General features: G+C 50.1%; 1 protein-coding gene across 2 annotated transcripts in view; it reads right to left on the bottom strand.

Moving 5' to 3' along the window:
- The window catches only part of ATP13A4 (ATPase 13A4), a 65,225-nt gene that overhangs the window by 9,120 nt on the left and 34,598 nt on the right, over nt 1-21,507 (bottom strand). For both annotated transcript variants that reach the window (XM_039489152.1, XM_039489153.1), the window contains 13 exons: nt 20,191-20,252; nt 19,250-19,400; nt 15,618-15,704; nt 13,825-13,978; nt 12,148-12,259; nt 9,973-10,097; nt 7,859-8,022; nt 6,514-6,636; nt 5,742-5,821; nt 4,425-4,467; nt 3,198-3,307; nt 1,762-1,858; nt 882-954 (listed from right to left, as the gene is read on the bottom strand). In XM_039489152.1, the coding sequence (XP_039345086.1) occupies nt 882-954; nt 1,762-1,858; nt 3,198-3,307; nt 4,425-4,467; nt 5,742-5,821; nt 6,514-6,636; nt 7,859-8,022; nt 9,973-10,097; nt 12,148-12,259; nt 13,825-13,978; nt 15,618-15,704; nt 19,250-19,400; nt 20,191-20,252 (1,381 nt within the window). The remainder of the gene's footprint in view (nt 1-881; nt 955-1,761; nt 1,859-3,197; nt 3,308-4,424; nt 4,468-5,741; nt 5,822-6,513; nt 6,637-7,858; nt 8,023-9,972; nt 10,098-12,147; nt 12,260-13,824; nt 13,979-15,617; nt 15,705-19,249; nt 19,401-20,190; nt 20,253-21,507) is intronic.

Genomic DNA, 21,507 nt, shown 5'->3' with positions numbered 1-21,507 from the left:
GGTGGGTTTTTTACTAGTACATCCAAGATACCAGGATCTTGACACTATATTATCAGCCATTTAGGGTTAATTAACAGCATCTGACCTCTGTGAAGTTATTTTGGAAACCCCAGGGCCTGCTGTTCCCCTCATGTGCACGCTTCAGGGGGGTTATTCCTGATTTACCCTAGCATCAGGTAGAGGTACAGCTCAGTGGAATATCCTGATGCAATGGTGCCAAGCAGGGGGTTCATAGCACGGGAGCTCTCAGCAGGCACCAAGAGTCATGGCTGGCACTTTTAAGGCTGATGTAATGGAGGTCTTTCCCCAGCTCTCTGAACCCTACCATGTGCAGAGCGCTGCTGTCTGCCTTCACACACACACAGAAAGCACTGCAGGCGTAGCACCCCTCTCCTTACTCTCCGTGTGCTTAGAGCTCCCCAGCAATTTACTCTTGTCTGTCTCCAACTTGTCTTTCTCTTTTCCCGTCTCTCTTCTCTAGCACTGGTTCCCACCTTCCACCAGCAGTGCCCAGATTTCTCCTCCACTGCTTCTGATATCTAGCACATCCTTATTGCATGTCTCTGCCCTGAGCTTCCTTTCCACCTCAAGTTTCTCTGCACGACCCACTGTTGTCTCTCGCCCAGGAGAAATTCTCCCAGTTACTGAGACTCACTCCAGACCTGGCTGCCCATCAGCCCAGCACCGAGGATTTCCCATCTGCTCACAGCCCTTTTCTCTTATTGCGCGGTAAGCCCTCTCTGCTGATTTAAATATACTGTACTTGCTGCAGGGTAGCTTTCTTATTCTTTTTCAGTGTGCAGGATTATACACTTCCAGAGAGGAAGAAATTAGCTGAGATCTATTCTCACACCTACACAAAAGGTGACTATGGAGCTTACTTGTTATACCAATTACAGTGGTAATAGCCAGATCTTGGAATAAAAATTGGTAATTCCCAAAGGAGTTTAGTTGCTGAAAGGAGAAACAAAAAGAAAACACAAATCAGACATTTGCCATAGTGTTTGTTTCATCTTCATAAACCCCCAGTGTTTCCATGGGGCTAATACTCTGCAGTTTGTTCTGAAAGCCTTGGGAATGCTATTCAGCCAGATGATGTGTACCATGACTGACAATCCTTCCAACGGAGGCACTTCCACAGAGCTTGCACTAAACACAATTGTTTTGTGCCTGGTCATTGTGCAGACTAATGATCCTTCCAGCTCATTCAAAAAAATGAAGAGAGACTGATCTGAAGGGGCATGTTCTTTTCTTGATGCCAGATGATTTCTGAATGCAAATCCCTCCTCACTAAATGGGAAGGCTCCATCCAAAGGCAATTCGGGGCGCTCTGGCATTTTTAGCCAAAGCACTTTTTAACAGCTGAAAAGTTTCCCTGTGCTTATCTGCCAAAGAACCTCTCTCCTCTCCTGCAGCCCCCCCTTTGCAAGCAATCCCTTAGCCTCTCTTCTCACCCTCCATCACTGTGCACGTGCCTTGGCCTGAGATAGCATGCTGCACCTTGCCTTCTGTGTGTGCATTTGTCTGGCCCTGCTCCCCCTGAAGTCAATGGCAAAAGTCGCTCCATTTTACAGATGGGGAGACTGAGGCACAGAGCAGTTCAGCAACTTGCCATAGGTCACACAAGGAGTCTGTGGCTCAGCTGGGAGAAGAAACCAGCTCTCCTGGCTGTGTCTTGGCCATTAGACCCTCCTCCCCCTTCTACGTGAGCAGTGGCCTGCTTCAGTTCTAACTGACAAACTCCTGGTCCCAGAACCATACCCAGTAAAGCAGGAGAACACCAAGATACTGGATGGTGCTGTACAGTGCCATGTACTTAAACATGCAGAATGAAGTGACGAGAGCAGCGCGACCTTGCCTGTGTATGGAAGACAAAAGATGATAATGATTAGCGGATGGGGGAGGGTGGGGTGCAGCTTTCCCCAGTCCTTTGAAAGTCGGGTTGAAAAGTAGTGCATGAGTTATGGGATGACGAATCCCTGACGAATTATCATCTGGGCCTGTACTTTTGAATCTGAATTTTGTAGCAATGAATTCCTTTGCTGAAATGCTGCTATGCAGCAGTAGGACGTGATCCTGCTAATCCCGACTCATGGGAGTAGTCCTGATGCCGTTCGCCCCAGACACTGGCTAGCTAATGTTTATAAAGTGCACTGAAAATGTGAAGTGTGCTGGGGGGGTTAAGAGTTCTCAGTAAGGCAACAATACACCAGGCGGCTCTTCCCCGAGCTTTTCAAATCACTGGAGGAACACGGCTGTCTCAGCTATGTGAAATCAGGGCCCTGACCTTCCTACAATGAAACCCCATAGCTCATGGAGTTCAAGGCAAACAAAGCAGAGGAGTGTTCTGGGAGGCAGCAAGTCTATTAGTTAGAGCAGTACCCTAGCAGTCAGGACTCCTGGGTTCTATTCCCAACTTTCCTACTAGTTCACTATGTTGTGTAGATACAAATCCTGTCTCTTTAAGCTGTGGGGGGTGGGTTGTTGGGAATAGCTCTAGGCAGAAGCTCTACAATAAAGCAGCAGAGAGAGAAGTGCTAAGGATAACACTGTTTTCCTTATTCTGATAAAGTTCCTTGTTCAGTGTCGGAAGAAAGTGACTGGTTCTGTGATTCTTGACCATTGTCACATGACGTGTGTAGCCTTGAGCAACTAATTTAGGGCCCAGTCCTGCTTTCCTTTGCTTCAACAGGAGCAGGATCTAGTCCATAACTTCCGTACCCTGGTTTGCCAATCAGTAAAATGGGGATAATGTTATTTCCCTATCTCGCGGGGCATTGCAAGGGTTCATTATGAGCTTTGAGATCCTCAGGGGATGGCACCGCAAGGTGTTATTTTATTAGCTGTTTGCACAGTCCGGCAGGGCCCTGTGATGGCGGACACTATAGCAGTGCCCAGATTTAGCACAATGGACACGTGTGTCTTTTTCTATAGCTCTTTCTTCTTCCTATTTCCCTGGCACTGAAACCCTTCTTAGCCACACGAGCCACAAGTGTGGCAGGCCTCCCCCTTTGCAGCTGTGAAGAAATGAATAGTCCTTGTGTTGAAAGCTGTTCTCTTAGACAGGAGCAGTGCAAAGCGCATCCTCAGGGTCCTGGAGTTTGCTGTATGTTCTGCAGTGATGGGAAAGCCCAGCTGTAACGTGGGATAGGAGCCGATTTCTCTGCTATAGCAGTGCGCTAAGAGCCTGCGCTCACCTGATCAGCTCGGGCACACACTCTATGCTGGGGGTTCGGGACGTGAAAGGTGAAGCCACCGATGCCTCCTGCTCTGACAACGATATCCCAGCGTGGGCCATTTTCAAAGCCTGAAATGCACAGACCTGGTCAGTACCCTCCTGCTGGCAATGCACACTGACTGGCCAGCCAGCCCACCAATCAACGCCATCTGTGTAGGCCACGGGGCCACCGGGAGCCAGACAGTGCCACCCCAGAAGTGCACAATACAGGCTGCCGATGGGGCATGGCCAGTCCCTCTGGGAGATGCTCTAACGCATCTCCTAAGTCCCCTCCTATGGCATGTCAGCTGTATCTTCCAGCTACCTTCCCTGGCAGACCCCAGGGCATAGGCATGGGAATTAGGAATGCCAGGGGTGCTGCCAGCCTCGCACCCTGCACGCCCCGGGTTTCGGCTGCTGGCCCCGCGCACCCGGAGTCCCGGCTGCCGGCCTTGCACGCCTGGAGTCCCGGCCGCTGGCCCTTTGCACCTGGAGTCCCAGCCTCCTCTGGGGTGGGGGGAGTAGAACTATTAAAAATGTTCCAGTGCCACTTCCCCCCGGCAAGGTGTCAGTGTAAACCCTGCTACTCTCTGCTGGGGGGCAGATCGCTCTTGGGGGCAGCTGCTCCCACTGGCACAGGGCTCTATATGGACTGAGGCAGGGAATAGTCCAACCCAGGGCCTGTAAAGGCAGAAGATAAGAGCTCTTCGTTATCCGCTACCTACACTGAACAGGTAGCAAAGAGTCTTGTGGCACCTTATAGACTAACAGACGTTTTGGAGCATGAGCTTTCGTGGGTGAATACCCACTTCGTCGGATGCATGTCGGATACACTGAACAGCCGTCTCTTAAACTGCACTGTTAAAGGGTGTGTTACAAAGACTGGACTGTCCCCACCGGACAATGTTCCCCATCCCTGATCTTCTGTCCCAATCATTTAAAAACCCCGCTCGTGGCCATGAGAGTCTTTCCATTGGCTTTTAGGGGAGATGGATTGGTCCCGAAGGCCCTAATTCTGCAATGATCTCCACCCGGGGATGGCTCTTGTCCCTGGGAGGAACTCACTGCAGGATCATGGCCTAAGTCAGCTGTCCTTGATGCAGCTGCTCTGTGGAGAACTTGCCTCTCCAGGGCAACTAACCCTGGGATATTTCCCTGGCACTGAAATGCGCTTTTCAAACAATGTTTAAGTTGGGTTTCCACTCACCCCACAGTCATTGGCTCCATCTCCGCACATGCCCACAAAGTAACTGTAACCAAACCAAACAGCATTTCAGCACGGGGTGAAGGGAGCTGGGGGGCGGGAGGGTTAGTCTGCAAAGCATTTGATGCTTTAGATGGAAAAGGCTGCAAGGATTTGCAGGTCTGGAACCCAGGTCTGCTGGCTCCTGGCACCCCCACCTGACAGTCTGGGGACATGGGGAATAGCAGCTGGTGATCCCTATGGGTTCTAGCACCACTGGATGTCCCACCCACAGAAATCCTGGCTGGTGGAGCCTTCCACATTCCCTGACTGACCCAGGCTCACTATTTGAGGCCTAGGGAAAACAGCTGCAGGCTGCCTGGGCAACTAGGCAGAGCCCTGACTTGCTGCTGCAAACAGAGCCTGTGGTGCACTCCTGATACCGGGCCTAGCTCCTGGTCCCCTGCTCCACTCCTGACATCTCACCCTTCCTTGCTTCTCCTAATCCCACTTTGGCTGGCTCCCTTGGCTAACGCAGTGCGGCTCCTCGAGCTTCACGCTGACCTGATACTACACCGTGCCACCCATATGGCCTGCTGCTTCTGGCCTTGACTGCGTAGCCTGAACTCGGACCATGTCCTCTACAGCCTAGGCCCTGTCCTTGACTCGCCCCCTCCCCATAACTGGGGTCAGGACAGGGGCTACATTAGTGTAAGTTATTCTTTATAGTTCATCGGTAAAGTCCCAGCTGGCAGGCTGGGTGCTGAAATACGTCATGCCCAGGACTCTGGATTTTGTGTGCTCCTGAACTGGACTCACCTCAGCTGTTTATTCTGAAGATTTTCTGAAATTCTCCCAGTTCCTCTAGTGCCGGTGCAGACTGAGCCTAGCTGCTTGTTCCACTGTGTTCTCTAACCCCAAAATAGGTCTTGATGAGAGAGTGGTAAAAATGCCACCAGCATCAGCGGAGCTGCAACACTGGACGAGTTCCCTAAATCTTGTGTGTATACAAGCTCCTCTTTTTCTTGCCAGTGAAGCAGCAGGACAAATGTGAGATTGGTGAGCCCACAGGAAAGCCTGAGTGCTGGGCATGTTATGTTTTGGGCTGCCCGGCCTGCTAGCTGGGACTATAAGGATATCGCAGACCCCTTCAGTGGCTTAGGGGAAATATTTCCCAAGCTATATTTTTGTAGGAAACTCAGATTTGGGATTTCACATCAGGCACGCAGTTCCCAGTTCTAATTCCAAGATGTTAGACAGGAGCTAATTCTCATTTGACTCCTCTCCAGCCTGTGAATTAATCCAGCACTTTCAATCTTTGAATGTTCATAAAGAACTTACTCCAACTTTTGAAATTCCTCCACCAGGCTGGATTTCTGACCTGGAGACATTCTAGCAAAAACGGTCCCATTGACCAGGAGCTGAAAGGAGAAAATGATTGAAAATCCTTTAGTGTGCTTTTCAACTCCACTTGGTTAAGAAGTCCAGAAGTGATAAGCATGAACAGGGAGCAGCATAAATCCTAAAACTCACTTCACAGGGGACTTCTGCAGGATCTGAACACAGGAAAGGGCAATGAATGAACTTGCTCTGTGCCTCTGCTAATATGGTGTAAAAAAACAAATCGGGGAACAAAGGACTGGCAGGTCGTTTGAGTTACCGGCTTAATCCTAAATATGCAATGGTTAGACCAGGGGTCGGCAACCTTTCAGAAGTGATGTGCCGAGTCTTCATTTATTCACCCTAATTTAAGGTTTCACGTGCCAGTAATACATTTTAATGTTTTAGAAGGTCTCTTTCTATAAGTCTATAATATATAACTAAACTATTGTTGTCTGTAAAGTAAATAAGGTTTTTAAAATGTTTAAGAAGCTTCATTTAAAATTAAATTAAAATGCAGAGCCCCCTGGACTGGTGGCCAGAACCCAGGCAGTGTGAGTGCCACTGAAAATCAGCTCGTGTGCCGCCTTCGGCACATCTGCCATAGGTTGCCTACCCCTGGGTTAGACTTAACTAAACTGTTGTGAGCAAAACAAGTATAGAGCACTTCTAAGAATGATCTCCCTGGTATTTACTTGGAGCAGGGCCACAGTTCAAATAGCCCACAACTTACCTTTGGAAGTAAATAGCTGAAATGCTGTGTAATGACCTGGTAGGATTTTCCACTCATGGCAAAATGGTAACTGCTACGTCCAGCTTCAGAGCTGAATCTTCCCCCAACCTGAATGTAAGTCTCCTAGAAATCAAGCCAGAATTATTTCCATACGATGGACTTAAAAGCTGACCTAGCTGCGCTCAAACACTGGTGCTCTATTGTGTAGAGAGGAAGGATGTCCAATGGTTAGAACACTAGACTAGGAGGTGGGAGGCCTTTCTCCTGTGTGACCTGGGGCCAGTCCCTTAGCCCCTCAGTTCCCCATCTGTACAATGGGGGGATAACACTTCCTACCTGACAGGGGCGGTGTGAGGATAAACACCTGAAAGATTAGGAGGTGCTCAGATGCTAGGGGAATGGGGCCAGGTCAGTAACTTAGATAGATATTGTCTCTTCTCAGGCCACAGACCTTTGGCAGTAAACTGTAGATTTAATAATACCCAATGAGGGACCTAGGATGTTGACAATGCTGCTGAAACTGGATTACAGGCAAGTGGGACCCACTCAGAACTTTGGGGACCTCTCCAAGGACACCTGCAGTGACCTTCTTCCATCCATCTACGCCCAATAGCCAGCTCTGTCAAACAGGGATCCACTGGGGGTTGGACTAGATGACCTCCTGAGGTCCCTTCCAACCCTGAGATTCTATGATTCTATGATGATTCCTCCAGTTGTCAGGGAAAAGACACCATCACGGGCACATGTCTCGGTGACACCGTGTGTGTGTTTTCTTATCATAATTAGCCTAACCTTGCACTTGTGTATGTATTTTTATATTGATTTAATCAATGTTTTACTTGCACATACAGGGATTTTCCTCTCTGCTCACCTCTGTTCCACCCCTTGCAGTCAGGGCAGGGCTGTTCCCTGCCGGGCATGCTCACAGAGTCTAAGGCCCAGCTGCACCACACAACAAACCATGTGAAGAAACAATCTTGAAACAGGTTTCAGCTCCATGCTGGGGTTACCAGTGGGACTGGGACAAACCTTTACCATGGCTCCTGGAAAGCCATTCTCAAGACTAGTCAGGAAGGGTTTGCACAACCAGCGTTAACAAAGTCCCATCCCAGTTCATTAAAATAGCAACACAGAGAGATACAAGTAAAACAGTTTAACAATCACTTTCTCTTTAAACACTCCCAACACAGCACGTTCTGTAGCGCAGATGGGGACTAACAGGCAGTCTCTGAAGTCAGGGGTACAGAGTAACCCCAGGGAGTTACAGCACCATCACTAAGATGCCCTAGATGCCAGTGTTCTGTGTATTCTCCCATCACCTGAGACCTGCCCATTAAGCACTCACCAGGTTGCTGTAGCCATTCGGTTTGCTTTCTTCCAGTAGCTTCCAGGTGATGGATGCTGAGGGGGAACCTGACAGTTCATTTGCTTCAACGAGAATCACTTGACTGGCCTGAGAAATCATGCCAGCATCTCTGGCCACAGTAACTGCTGTCTGTATGTTGTCACCTAGAAAAATCAGAGGGTGGGGGAGGGGGTCTCATCTGCAGTTTTGTCTAATGTGGATTTGAAAGCTTGAGGCTGGAGGAAATGTAAACTTTTCCCTGAATTCCATGTGATCTCACAGACTCTAGGTACCAGCGAGATTTCAGTGGTTGCATCTGCGTGTTTTTATAATACCATTGCCTTCCATTCACAATGTCCTGTTCAGCCTAAGGATACCACAGAGCTTTACCGTCCCTTTGATATACACAGAGCTCACTTCACCCACTGTCGAAACACAGCCACCTCGGGGGTGGAAAATGGCAGTTGTTTACAAACAGAGAAAGTCAACACAGCCATGGTCCATGGAAATGAATTTTTTGAATTCATTTTTGCCTTAAAAAAAATTTTTAAATTTGGATTGATTATTGTCAGTGGAGGAAATAATAATGGTGGATTGAAGGAAGGGGGAGATGGGACCGGTTGGAAAAAGAAGAAAAGAAAAAAAAGAAAAAAAAAATTAAGCTGCTGCTGTAACAGTGAGTGATGGAAAATGGAAAATTTGTCCTGGCACAGCCTTGGGGTAGACTGGGTACCAATGAGGGGCAAAAACCAAGCAAGCACGAGCAATGCAACTGTGCCATGAGAAAGCACACGCAGTCCTTCTCCTGCCAGCTAGGGCTGCCAACTTTCTAATCCACTAAACTGAACACTCTGCCCCGCCCCCCTGCCCTGCCTGCCCCCCCCGCCCTGCCCCCCCCCCCCTCCTGCCCCCTGCCCCCCCTTCTCCTCTCCCCCTCCTCCCCCTCCCCTCACTCACTTTCACCAGAGGGGGGGGGGGGGAGGTGGGTGAGGAGGGGGGGGGGAGGCCTGGGGGGGGGGGGAGAGAGAGGGGAGTAGAGCTGGAGAGGGGGGCTGGGGGTGGGGTTAGGGAGGGCTGGGGGGGTGGGGGGCGGTTGTTTGTGGGGGGGGGGGTGGGGGGGGTGGGGGGGGGGCGGGGGGGCCGGGGGTGGGGTACCTGGGGGGGGAGGGGGGGGGGGGGGGGGGTGACAGAGGGGGCAGGGGCAGGGGGGGGAGGGGAGGGGGGGGAGGGGGGGGCCTGGGAGGGGAGGGGGAGGGGAGTTTGGAGGGGCTGGGGCATCTGGGATGTGTGTGTGTGTGTGTGCGGTGGCGCTACCATGGCCATGGCCAAGCCAGGACCACCACCCCCCTGGCCCTAGGTGCATGGGGCAGCCAGTGAGTCGGGCACTGCCCTCCCTGCAGGCCCCGCCCCCCGCCCTGCAGCTCCCCATTGTTCACCCAGCCCCCAATGGAGCCTTAGCCGGCACGGGCATGCATGACAGCAGTGGGGAGCCCCTCACCGCCCATTGGCCTACGGGCTGCAGGGACCTGGTGGCCAATTCCAGGAGCTGCGTGGAGCGAGGGCAGGCAGGGAACCTGCCTTAGCCCCGGGCCCCTGTTGCATCATTGACTGAACTTTTGGCGGCCCAGTCGGCACGTCAGGGTCCATTTTTGGACCTGGAGTTCCAGTCGAAAACTGGACACCTGGCAACCCTACTGCCACCCCCGCCCCACAGCACCCTGCTCTCCCACTTGAATTGCAGAGCAAGGGGGACTTGGGGAAGTGTAGGCAAAGAAGGGAGTGGGACAGAGCCACTGGCACATTCGACAGAACCAGATATGACAGCAACAGGCCTGACAGCAGGGGGCAGGGGGAGAGAGATTCTGAGCGTAAGTCAGCCCAGCAGCTGGACTGTGGAGAAAGGGGGCCTGATGGAGGAGGAAGCCAGGGCTGCACTAGGAGTTCAGTTGTCTGAAGGGGCTGGGATAATTTTCAGGGATACACACATGGTTCAGGCAGGAGCCATGACTCTAACGCGGCTGCTTCCTGGGATACAATTGACTGAAAAACTCTATTTCTTCTACTCAACGTCTGTGACCAAGCAATAGCATAAAAGAATGTCCCCACGTAGCTACCTGTGACCATAACGCTCCTGATGCGGGCAGCGCTGAGTTCTTCCAGCACAGGCTTGGTCTCTGCCTTCAGCCGATTTTCCATTATCAGAAAGCCCAGGAACGGCAGGTCAGACTCCACTTCCTCCCTGAGAATGAAGAAGAAAGAGACGTGTCTTATTAATCTTTCTGGAATCTCAGTCCTATTTTTATGTTGAATCAGCCTATCAGCAACATGTTGCCTATTCCAATTCAAAATAGCTTTTTCAGTTAGCTCTTCCAACACCCTCCTGAAGTATGTCTGTCAGTATTAGTAGAGAAGTTACGTACACCTGGAAGCTTTGCAGATCAGTGACACTAGGTGGCACTGGTTGTATTTTGAAAGGAGACTCCCCCTTTTCTCTCTCTAAAAAAACAGGAGTACTTGTGGCACCTTAGAGACTAACAAATTTATTTATGCATAAGCTTTTGTGGGCTAAAACCGACTTCATCGGATCATGCATCTGATGAAGTGGGTTTTAGCCCATGAAAGCTTATGCTTAAATAAATTTTTTACGCTCTAAGGTGCATCTGATGAAGTGGGTTTTAGCCCACAAAAGCTTATGTTTAAATAAATTTGTTAGTCTCTAAGGTGCCACAAATACTCCTGTTCTTTTTGCTGATACAGACTAACACAGCTACCACTCTGAAATCTGTTCTCTCCCCGTTTCTCTCTGTGCTTTCCTTGGTCTGTGTATGAAGTGCAGTGTATATCTAGCTCAGGAGGTTGTTGCTGATTTCATTGTGGCCTTGGGAACCAAAATGGAGCTGCAGTTCCCTGGATGGTTCTAGTCCGCAAGGTAACTGTAACATTGGCATGGAGGTGGGAAAGGGGGTCACATGTTATCTCACAGAGACACCAGATCATATTTGCTTAGTTAATAAATAAAAAGATGTTTGTTTGGTAACTACCAGCTCTGCAAATCCAACTTCAGATCTGAAAGTCAGGCTGGGTTCTTTTTGGCTCATGCATCATCGCTGGCAACAAAGGTGCTGCAAGCTAAATTCCACCCTCAGTTACACCTCTTCAGCCTCCATGTCTTCAGACTGTGCCCTGACTCACACGTGTGCCATGCCGTTGTCTTGAATAGAGTTGTACAAGGGCCAGTGAGAGCAGGGTTTGGCCCTGCATGCAACTCAGTTAACAATCATGTTCATGTTGCTGCTGCACCGAGCCAGAACAGAGTCCAGCTCTCTCTCCCAGACGTGGGCTGGATCTGGGGGCTGACTGGAGGGAAAGGACCAAAACTTGTTCTAGTCACTCTGGTAACTCTGGATTCTGCAAACGCACGCAGTGAACAAATCAGCTGAGTAAGAAGGTGCCATTTTAAAGGTCACTTTTCAGAGCAGAATTGCACTTTGCAGCTGACCCACAACTTCACAAGAAACACTGCCAGCAAGATCCATATGTCACCTATTATACTAGTAATACTGCTCACAGGACAAAAGAGTATTGCAAAATATGTTGCACACCAAGTTTGGGCGTTAGGCTGGAGAGCTCAGTTAAATTCCTGTCCCAGCCTAGACAGGGCCACATCCTGATTTTAAGTGGAGACTCCTGAAGACCTGCCTCCTGAACTCATTCATCGCCTACTCTTGCCACAGCCGCGCTATCAGCTCAGGCTCTAGGGTGTGTGTCACTGTACTTTTAGCCTGGGCTCCTATACATGTTTTTGCCCAACACCCCCCATCCACACACACAACCGTATGTGTATGGCTTGGGGGAGGGGTTAAAGCCTGAGCCGTGCTGTAGTTTGGGTTGGAACCAGGCTACTTTGCACTGAGGATACAGGTAAGGACATGCGAGAGTGCGGATAGGCCTCCAAAGCCCTTCCCACAATCTCCCTCCCCCGGGGCAGACAGGTTCTCCCGCAATTGACTGGGGAAGAACGAATCTTATGGCATCTCATCACACCGAGCAATGGGACCTGTCCCCAGACACACACGGGCGAGTGCACAAATAGCAAGGAGATGGGAACACAGGTAGCACTTTGCTGTGGGGACACTCAGAAACCAAGTGCTCAGAGCCAGGAGCTGATCACCCTGGTAACTCTGCAAGTGCAGAATAGCCTCTATGTGCCAACAGTCCTCCATGCAGCCTAAGGCACTGTCGGACTGTAGAGAAGACAGTAAGTCAGTGGCAGTCTGTCTGTTTCTTACCTTGTTAAGCCAGCTGCCGGCCTCCCTGCCTGCAGAATTTTGTGTGCCAGTCCGATGACCCTGAAGCCCCGCGCTGCATAGAGCTGAAGCTCGCTGGCAAAACCGGGTGGCACTGTGCAGGAGAGAACAGTGACAGTATCCTGAGCAAACTGCACGGAATTAGCTCAACCTTCCTGAATGAGGGTTAATCCCTTTGGGGCACATTGCATTAAAAGGCAGTTGTGTGCCTGTTGTCGCGTTGTCGTGGCGCTGTATATTCCTGCTCTAGTTGGGAGGGGGTGCTAATGAATGTCCTCTCTCAGCCACCCCCAGGGCAGACGTACAGAGACTCTCCAGAGACTAACAAAGAAAAGACTCTGGGATAAAGCCTGGGTTGTGAACGACCTCAGGGCCTTCTTCCTGACTGGGCCCGTGGGCCACACAGGGCCCCAGTCCTTAGGGGAGGACTGGAAGGCCTGGGCTTACTCCCCCCTCATAAGACTGTGCGCTTGTTCTGAGCCAAAGCTCTGCCCTTGTAACCACAAAGAAGCCCCGAGGGTGGGGCGATGCCTGGTAAACTTATTAGCATGTGTAGCTTCTCTCCCTGTTTTTAATGTTTTGTCTGTGATGCTTTTCGCCTTGAGAATAGAAGCTGGCGGGTGGTAACATGTATCTGTGCCAATCCCTCTGTGATCTGCCTCTGAAGAGAGAGCAAGCAGATCTGTTTAGGCAGACTCTCTTTGCTGGGAAATACACAGTGAAGGCAGGGAACTGTGCAGCTTTGCCGTACCCCGGTCAGGCGGGAAAGAGACACAGGTCTGCACCCAAGATAGGCAGTAGTTGTGGAGCTGGAAGCCTGAGGGAAATACAGGTGCAGTTGCCCTGAACGGTGACAAGAACAATGTGCTGTCATGGCTAATCTGCCGTCTTTGGAGAGCTAAAGTGGTCTGGAAGCATGGGGCTGCCTTTGAATGGGAGAGAATTTCATGCCCAGAGGGCCGGGGGCACCCGTCCCCCCCAATTACTGATAAGCCATGTGACTGATTCAGGATTAGCCCAATGAATTCGACTTGGCATAGTAATAGTAACAAAACTTCTCTTTTCTCTCACTGTCCATCCAAGGCTCTCAAATTGATAAAGCAATGTTAATAAACTCTCCCAGTGCCTTGCGAGGTAGGTATGCTGTTCTAGCCATTTTACAGATGGGTAAATAAGAATCAGGAAGTTTAAGTGACTTGACTAAGGACACAGAGCAAGCGAGTGGCTGTGGCTGGATTGGAACCCAGGAGTCTTGTCTTCTAGTCCCCTGCTCTAACCACTAGCTCACCCTGTGAATCATATGGTCATTTTAGCCAAGAGCAAATACAATACTACTGCTTGGCTATTGTAGGCCGGAAAATCAAGAGGGCTGTCTTTGAAAGGTCCGCTGTGGAGGATGCCACCAATTTGTACCATCTGTTCATCTCTCAATGGCATCCTTCGGCTGAGCAGGGGTTGGTTAGACCCAATCAGATGTCACTCAGACCAGGCAGAATGAGTCACTGTCAAGTGATGGCAAAGCTCTAACTCCTGTCAGTCTGGGCGTAAGAGTCCGGGCTCAGAAATCAAACCTGGATCTCTCCTGTCATAGTGCAGGCCCCGTACAATTTAAAAGCCACATCTCACATACATTTGAGCATTCATGGAGATGTTACTTACCGGTTTCTGGTCTACAAAACTTGGCCACCGTCTCCGGAGCTCCCTTCATGAAGACCTGCTGCTCCCCTCCGATTTCCTGAGCTATGACCGACATCCTCTGCAGGGCTGAGGAAAATGGAAACTGGTGTAAGATGGCAATTCCTTCCACTGGAACCTAGGAGAGAAGCGCAGGTACTACATGCTACAGTAAGGCTATAACCTCAAGTCAAAGGGTTTTGTGCTGCTCCCAGGGCCATCACAGGGGGCTGGGGCTGAGCCAGGTGCGAGCACAAACTGTGACTTCTGGGCTTGTTCACAGATTCTAGGACTGGAAGGGACCTCGAGAGGTCATCGAGTCCAGTCCCCTGCCCTCTGACTGTGGTAGAAGGGCCCACCAGAGCATCTGGGCTGACCAGCTGTATATCCCAGGCTGCCAATAGCCCCCAGCACCCGCACGCTAAACCCAACAACCGGAATTAGCATTCCAGCCCGCAGGAAAGCAGACTGAAGTGCCACAGCCAGCGAACGGGAGGGACCGAGCTTCACCAGTGCCCAAGCCCCTGCGATGGCAGGGAAAGGATGATGTGAGATGCACCCAAATGGTCCTGGCAAGTGACCCGCACCCACACGCTGCAGAGGAAGGAGAGAAACCCCCAAGGTTCCAGCCAGTCTGGCCTGGGGGACAATTCCTACCCAGCCTCACTTATAGCGATGAGTTGGACCCTGAGCACGTGAGCGCCAACCAGCCAGCCAAGCACCTGAGAGAGAATTTGTGGTGCCCCTTCCGAGCCCCCCCCCCCCCCGGCTCAATGTCCCATCTCCAGCCCCGGCCGGCCCTGATGCTTCAGAGGAAGAAAATCAATTGTTTGATCTATCAGAGGGGTGATAACTCCCAGAGCAGAGGGGAATGGTTCAGTGAGGAGTGTAGTGCTCAGGAGCACCACCTTGAAATTTTAGGCAGGAAACCTGTAAGCTGAATTTCAGGAAAACCTTCCTGGACAGTGAGATCCAGTTGTAACACTTCACTAAACACACAAGTAGCAGGATCTGTGTGACCAGTCACTTGTGAATTAACATAGACTAGAATGAATAGCCTGGTTCATCGCCCCAGCTGATACATCTCTGCTATAATGACGGAGGGCTCCTCTCCCCACTGGTGAGTAGCGCCCAGCAGAGCCGTCGATGCCGAGGAGGTAAGGCTGTCACAACCCAGCCCATTGGGAAGTGCTGGATTATTTTCAAACTGGCCTGAAGCAGTAATGGGACATTTGCCTTTCATTTATTTTCCCTGCCCAGCTCTGCTAGCAGGTGCATGGGCTGAGCCGGCCCCTTGGTCCTGCCCCCTTTGGGGGTATGAAGTGCCCCCAGGGGAGCCGGGACACAGCAGCCCCTGCATTCCCACAAGGGCAGGGACCACGACTCTGACTGGCCTTTACACCAGCCACTCAAGGAGGGGAGGAGTATCCTGGCGCCCTTCTTCCCCTCGGTGCTCCTTGCCTAAGGGCCAGGCACACTCCGGCCCTATAGAAACCTTGGGAACTCCAGCCTAGCCCCAGTGGTATGTTATCTCCACCCCACAACCCAGCCTGTCTTTGCTCAAGACCGGACTAGTGGTGCAGTGAATGGCAGAGCTGCTGAGATAACATGAGATAATGATTAGAGAGAAATCTCTTTGCCTTCGATCCAAGACACAATGATGGACTGAAGCAATGTAAAGGGGCAGGGTGACTGAGGACGTCTTAACAGAGCAGCCAATTAGTGTTCTCTCTAATTTAACTTAATTATAGATGGTGTATATGTGATAAAAAGCTTACACTGCTGGCTTTGGGTCCGGGTTTAATAACAACAGCGTGTGGGAATTCACCATTCTTAACATGATCTTCACAGGAATCCTCGATCTCCTGTTTATTTGAAGACAAAGAGGACCTTTTAGCTCATAAGCTTTAAGATAAATTCTACAATCTGCACTGAATGATGGTCAACAGTGAATTAATAATCAAGTGCGCACCACACCTGTCCTAGCAGATACCCCCTGAGAAATAGACACGAATCTCTTCTGTGACATAGTATGAATGACGTGGCGAAATAATCGAGAATGCTTTGCACTTACGCAGCACGTTTCAATACTTTCATAGTCTTTTAAAGCAAACTTTTAGTGACCCTCACAACATCCTTTGTGAGGAAGGTAAATATTATTATATGTGGTGTCGGTAGCCTGACACAGCCCATGATCAGATCCTGCTTCCGGAGGGGCAGTGGAGAGAGAATAGCACACAGCATGGCTCAAGTGCTAGGAGGGTGCCAGCTTCATCCCCTGGCCCTGCGCCTTATGCCTGCATTATCTGTGCCAAGGACTGCTGCTCGGGAATGGGCCGTTTTAGCCACGCCCGATGCTGCAGCGTAACACAGAGTAACTGAACTGTGTTGGGGCTTACGCCATTGTCATTCAAGGCGGATGGCTGCCATCCAATAACTTTGCCAAACTTTAACTGTTGGGTTGAAACCTTCCATGCCAGGTGTCTGCCTCAGGCTGTGGTTTTTATGGGAAGACTCAGCAGGTCCTGGGGATGAGATTAGGGGGAAATGTTGTTTTGCTCATGTTAACGAATTAGCTGTAAGGATTTTTTTAGTAGCTCTAGTGCCCCCTGTGTTGGAGCAGAGACTTGATCATTGGCAGGGGGTTGCCCAGGGTCAGGGTTGTGCCTATTGCTGCTGCTCCCCCCATGCAAATGTGCCCAAATTTGGCCAAGTTTTACGCCTTTGGAAAGTTACGGTTTGCACACGCTCAGTAGAGATTTATTCAGGTGGCTGCTAAAGTCCATCTAGCCCGAGTGTCCTTTGGCCCTTCACATCTCCTGGAATGTGCCCACACCGTCCCCACCAAATGACTGAGCATGCTGCATCCTGAGACGTTCCTTGCAGTCAGTGCTCTGGGCCACTGTGGCTCCAGGCACCAGGACGGAGAGAGCAAGGAGACTGGCTGTCCATACTTGCTTCCAGTGCTCCCCCGGCTGGCTCTAGAGTAGCAAAGAGGAGGAGGAAGCTGCCTCACTTTGAGTGCAGAGGGGTGAGGAACTGGAAAGGGGGAGGGATGGGGAGAGGGTATTGCAGGAGCCAGAGGGTGGCGAGAGACATGGGGGCATAGCCAGAATGGGGAGGAAGCAGCGGGAAACAGGAGCAGAGGGGGTGGGCAACATTAACATTCTTTATATAGGGGTTTTTGGATGTAGTTATGTACCATCTACAGATGGGCAAACTGAAGCTTTATATCCTTTGTAGAAATAAAATAATCTCTCCTATCTACCACAAAGGTGGATGTTCTTTACCCACCTTTATCCTAACCCTTTTCAGGAATCCTGCTAAGTCTTGGCATCAGTGAAGTCTTGTGGCAATGAATTCCATGGATTGTGTAAAAGTGCATTTTCTTTTATCAGCTTCAGAATGTTGCCTTTCCATTTCATTGACTGTCCCATTATTTTTGACTTATGGGAGAGGGTATAGAGGAACACTGATGTTTTAATGTCTCCAAGGTTCAAATTTCACTTCTCCTCCATGCTTGTTTTAAAAATCCAGCATTTCATTCCCACAATGTGTTTCAGAAATGAAACATGAGAGGCTAGTGCTGGTTTTGTCATTACATTACTGACCAATGAGGAGGAAGGATTAATTAAGCAGCTGAAATGGTTTTTGTCTAGCTGTGACTTTCAGAGGTCCAGTAGCTCACTCCACCTTGTGATTTGCAGTATTGGTTAATAATCCTATCCTTGAGTAGGCCAGACATTCATCCTTGTTTCCTGGCCCTTGAAATACCCTTCCTCTGTCGCAGAATTCAGCCTGCTTGAGCAAAATATATTGCAATGCACTAGCCTTGTATGTGTGTGCTCCTACCCTCTACTGGCTAGAATTAAAACAACCTAGCTGTGTGTCTTTGCCTCTGACGACTGACGGATGTTCTACTTTAGCTTACTTCTAACCCAGTCTTGGTCCATGCTGTGGAATAATCTTAGCTCCCTTGCGGTCTGTGTATCCTAAACAGGACAAAAACAATGAGGAGTCCTTGTGGCACCTTAGAGACTAACAAATTTATTTGGGCATAAGCTTTTGTGAGCTAAAACCCACTTCATTAGACGTATGGAGTAGAAAATACAGTAGCCAGGTATAAATACACAGTACATGAAAAGATGGGAGTTGCCTTACCGAGTGGGGGGTCAGTGCTAACGAGGCAAATTCAGTTAGGGTGTATGTGGCCCATTTCCAACAGCTGACAAGAAGGGGTGAATATCAAGAGAGGGAAAATTACTTTTTGTAGTGTTAACGAGGCCAATTCAGTCATGGCAGATGTGGCCCATTCTCAACAGTTGACAAGAAGATGTGAGTGTCAACAGAGGGAAAATTATTTTTTGTAGTCACCCAGCTGGTAGCCATGAGCAGTGGTAGCTAGGGTGACAGAAGCATTCTTCTGTTGACCTAGCTGCGGCTGCCCAGGGGGCTAGGTCGGCATAGCTACAGCACACAGACTGTGGGTTTTTCATATCCCTGCATGCCAAAGCGATGTTGACCTACATTTTAAGTGTAGACCAGGCCTAAGAAACTAGGCTGGGAATACAGGTGGGGCTTGTGAACCTACCAACCCCAAGTGATCTGCACAAATGCCAGAGGAAAAAACCATAGTGGAGTGGTGAGAACACTGGGCTCTTCTCAGGGAGAGATATTCCTGCCCTCCTTGTGGAAGGGAGGACTCAAGATGGGACTTTTCTTTGCCCAATGTCTACGCTTTGGGCAGAGGAGGACCCTTCCCTTTGGTTTCTTTTTGGGAGCAGGCTACCTGCAGCAGTGAGTAAGGAACATAAGAACATAAGAAAGAAACATAAGGTCAGACCAAAGGTCCATCTCCCATCCCATCAGTATCTGTCTACAGTGGAGGTGGCCAATGCCAGGTGAGGAGTGAACCTAACAGGCAATGATCAAGTGATCTCTCTCTCTCATCTCCATCCCCTCTGACCCAGACAGGAACAGAGGACAGACACCATTCTTACCCATCCCATTTAGCCATTTGGACTTAGCCCAGCCATTTTTCCCATCCCCTTTTTTTAAACATTTTTATAGTCCCTAGCCTTCAGCTTAAAAGGGGGGCTAACAGCAGGGAGTTTGAGGGAGTTCTCCAGGTGAAGGAGAGGAGCTACACAGCATGTGGGGGGGTGTGACTGTCTGTAGCGTGTGTTTGTTTGTGGGGGGGGTTACTTGCTGTGTGCTGAGCTTGTGTTTTGTCAGTTGTGTTTGTTGTTTTGTTTTTTGGGACCGTGTGCTCTGGCTGGCAGTTGGAGGCAGGTTTGAAAGCTCGAAGCCTCTGGTAATTGGCTGAGCCTTAATCAGTGGAATGGCCTGCACTTTGTGCCAGTACCAAGATTTTCCCCAGTCTTAGAACAACAATAAAACAGAGCTTTACCCAATTAGTTGCCTCAAACATTTTCAGGTCCAGTGGATCTCCCTGTATCTTCCCATCCAGAACAATCAGTGAATGACAGCTCGCCATGGCGCTGTACATTGGTCCCCAGGGCAAGCTGTGACCAGAGGCGAAGCTGTGGACTTTCTGAAAGCTGGTTTATAAGAAAGCATAAAAGTAGCTGCGTTACCTGGCATAACTACAGCTCCTCTAATCGTAAACACAATAAAACCACACCATGAACAAAGGGCCATTGAACCCCTGTCCGGTGATCAGGCCACATGAATTCTGCTCATGGTAGAGCTGATTGTCTTTCATTTGTATTGCATGTGTCACTCTTTCACTTGCTCTTCTGGGCAAGTCATCGTACATTAGGGGCAGGGCCCTCCCCAGTGTAATTCGAATCTCACTGTAAAGCAGACCTAGCCGCTGGCTCAGTGCCTACCTTGGTTTATTTGATCTTAAAAAATATTTAATTTTTCATGAAATTGGCTCCACAGATGGCAAATTGCTCAATGGATGGCATTAGAAACGGGTGTGCTCTATGTATCCCCTGAATGGGCACAGCAAGACTGCTCCATTCTGCCTTGCCAATATGCCTCAGCCATTGGAGAGGGGGCGAGGTTAGAACAGCCTCCCTGGACCCTTCAGCATGCTGAGACTGTCAACGGGTGAGAAACAGTGACAGCTGTGGTGATAGTCTGTGACATGGGTCAGGAGGATCTGGCTGAGGCAACCAGCTCATTTCACAAGGCCACTGAACAGCCATTGAAAGTAGCAAATTTCAGTCACTACTGATCGTGGCCAAATTCAGATTGTCGAATGACCCCATTAGCAATCCCCAGGGCTCACCCTGCTGCTGTGAAGTGAAGGAAAGCTACTGAGACTGAATCCAGGCACAGTCCAACAAAATGCAAGCTCCATCTATTGTCAAAGATTATTACCTGTTTCCTTCCAAAGTGATCACTCCCCACAGGTCCAGTCCATCTTCTGTTAAGGTGCCAGTCTAGATTAAAAAGGACATTTGCATTAACTTCACTTTGTAAAGACACATGAGCTCTAAGAGGAGTGAAAACAGGGTCTGTTGCCTGGGAACACAGGAAATGCCACACCAGTTCAGAGTAATGGGGCACTGAGCCACTGCCAGATGCCCCAGAGGAAAACATAGAGCCCTTGATGCAGCATTTGGCACCAACACACCTCTGTGTGAATGGTGGAGCTCAGTCACTGGGACTGCTTGTGTAAGTACGAACGCCATGTGTGTGACAGTACAGGGTCAGTCTCTAGTTCTGTATCATGCCATGGAAATGTCTAAATGATTGTAATGCTAATAGACATTATAGGGTGCGGATATGTCTGCATTGCAAGTGAGGGGCTGCTTTGCAGCATGGGTAGGCGTAGCCTTGCTGACTTTCAGCTAGCTAGCACAGCTCAGAATAGCGGTGAAGACCCAGTGGCACGGACTTCAGGATGAGGTCACAACATGAGCATGTACCAAGGGTCTCCGGTAGCCTGGTACAGCCCCCGCTGAAGCCCCCGCTGCTGCATCTTCACTGCTATTTTTAGCATGCTGGCTAGATTGAAGCTAAGGCAGGTATGTCTACAGTGCTGTAAATCACACCCTTGACTGCAGTGCAGGCATAGCCTGAGAGTTTGAATGGTCATTATGGGACTACAGCCACATAATGGAGTGGCCTCACTTCTTTAGAAGATCAGTGTCTAGGTGAGGCAGTCAGGGCCGGCTCCAGGCACCAGTGAAGGAAGCAGGTGCCTGGGGCGGCCAATAAAAGGGGGCGGCCCTCCGTCCATTGTTGGGGTGGCACTTCGGCGGCGGGTCCTTCAGTGCCTCGCTTTGTCTTCGGCGGCACTTTGGCGGCGGGTCCTTCACTCCCTCTTCCTCTTCGGCGGAACTTCAGTGGCCGCTCAATCAGGTTTTCCTTTTTTTTTTCCTTTGCCGCTTGGGGCGGCAAAAAAGCGGGAGCCGGCCCTGGAGGCAGTGCACTCCTGGAGTGTTTGACCAGCCCCACATGTCAGTAATAGAGACTCAGCCTTTTGAAAGGCACATCTCACAATGCACCATGAGCACTGAATTATACCGCTCCGGAGGGGGCACACTCTCTGGTTTTGCTTTCATATCATAAGAACATAAGAATGGTCATGCTGGGTCAGACCTAAGGTCCATCTAGCCCAGTGTCCTGTCTGCCTACAGTGACCAGTGCCAGGTGCCCCAGAGGGAATGAACAGAACAGGGAATCACCAAG

The sequence above is a fragment of the Mauremys reevesii genome, linkage group 9, assembly GCF_016161935.1.
Source record: "Mauremys reevesii isolate NIE-2019 linkage group 9, ASM1616193v1, whole genome shotgun sequence".
Lineage (NCBI taxonomy): Eukaryota > Metazoa > Chordata > Testudines > Geoemydidae > Mauremys > Mauremys reevesii.
Note: the sequence above shows the minus strand (reverse complement) of the source record. Positions and strands in the feature narration are given on the sequence as shown.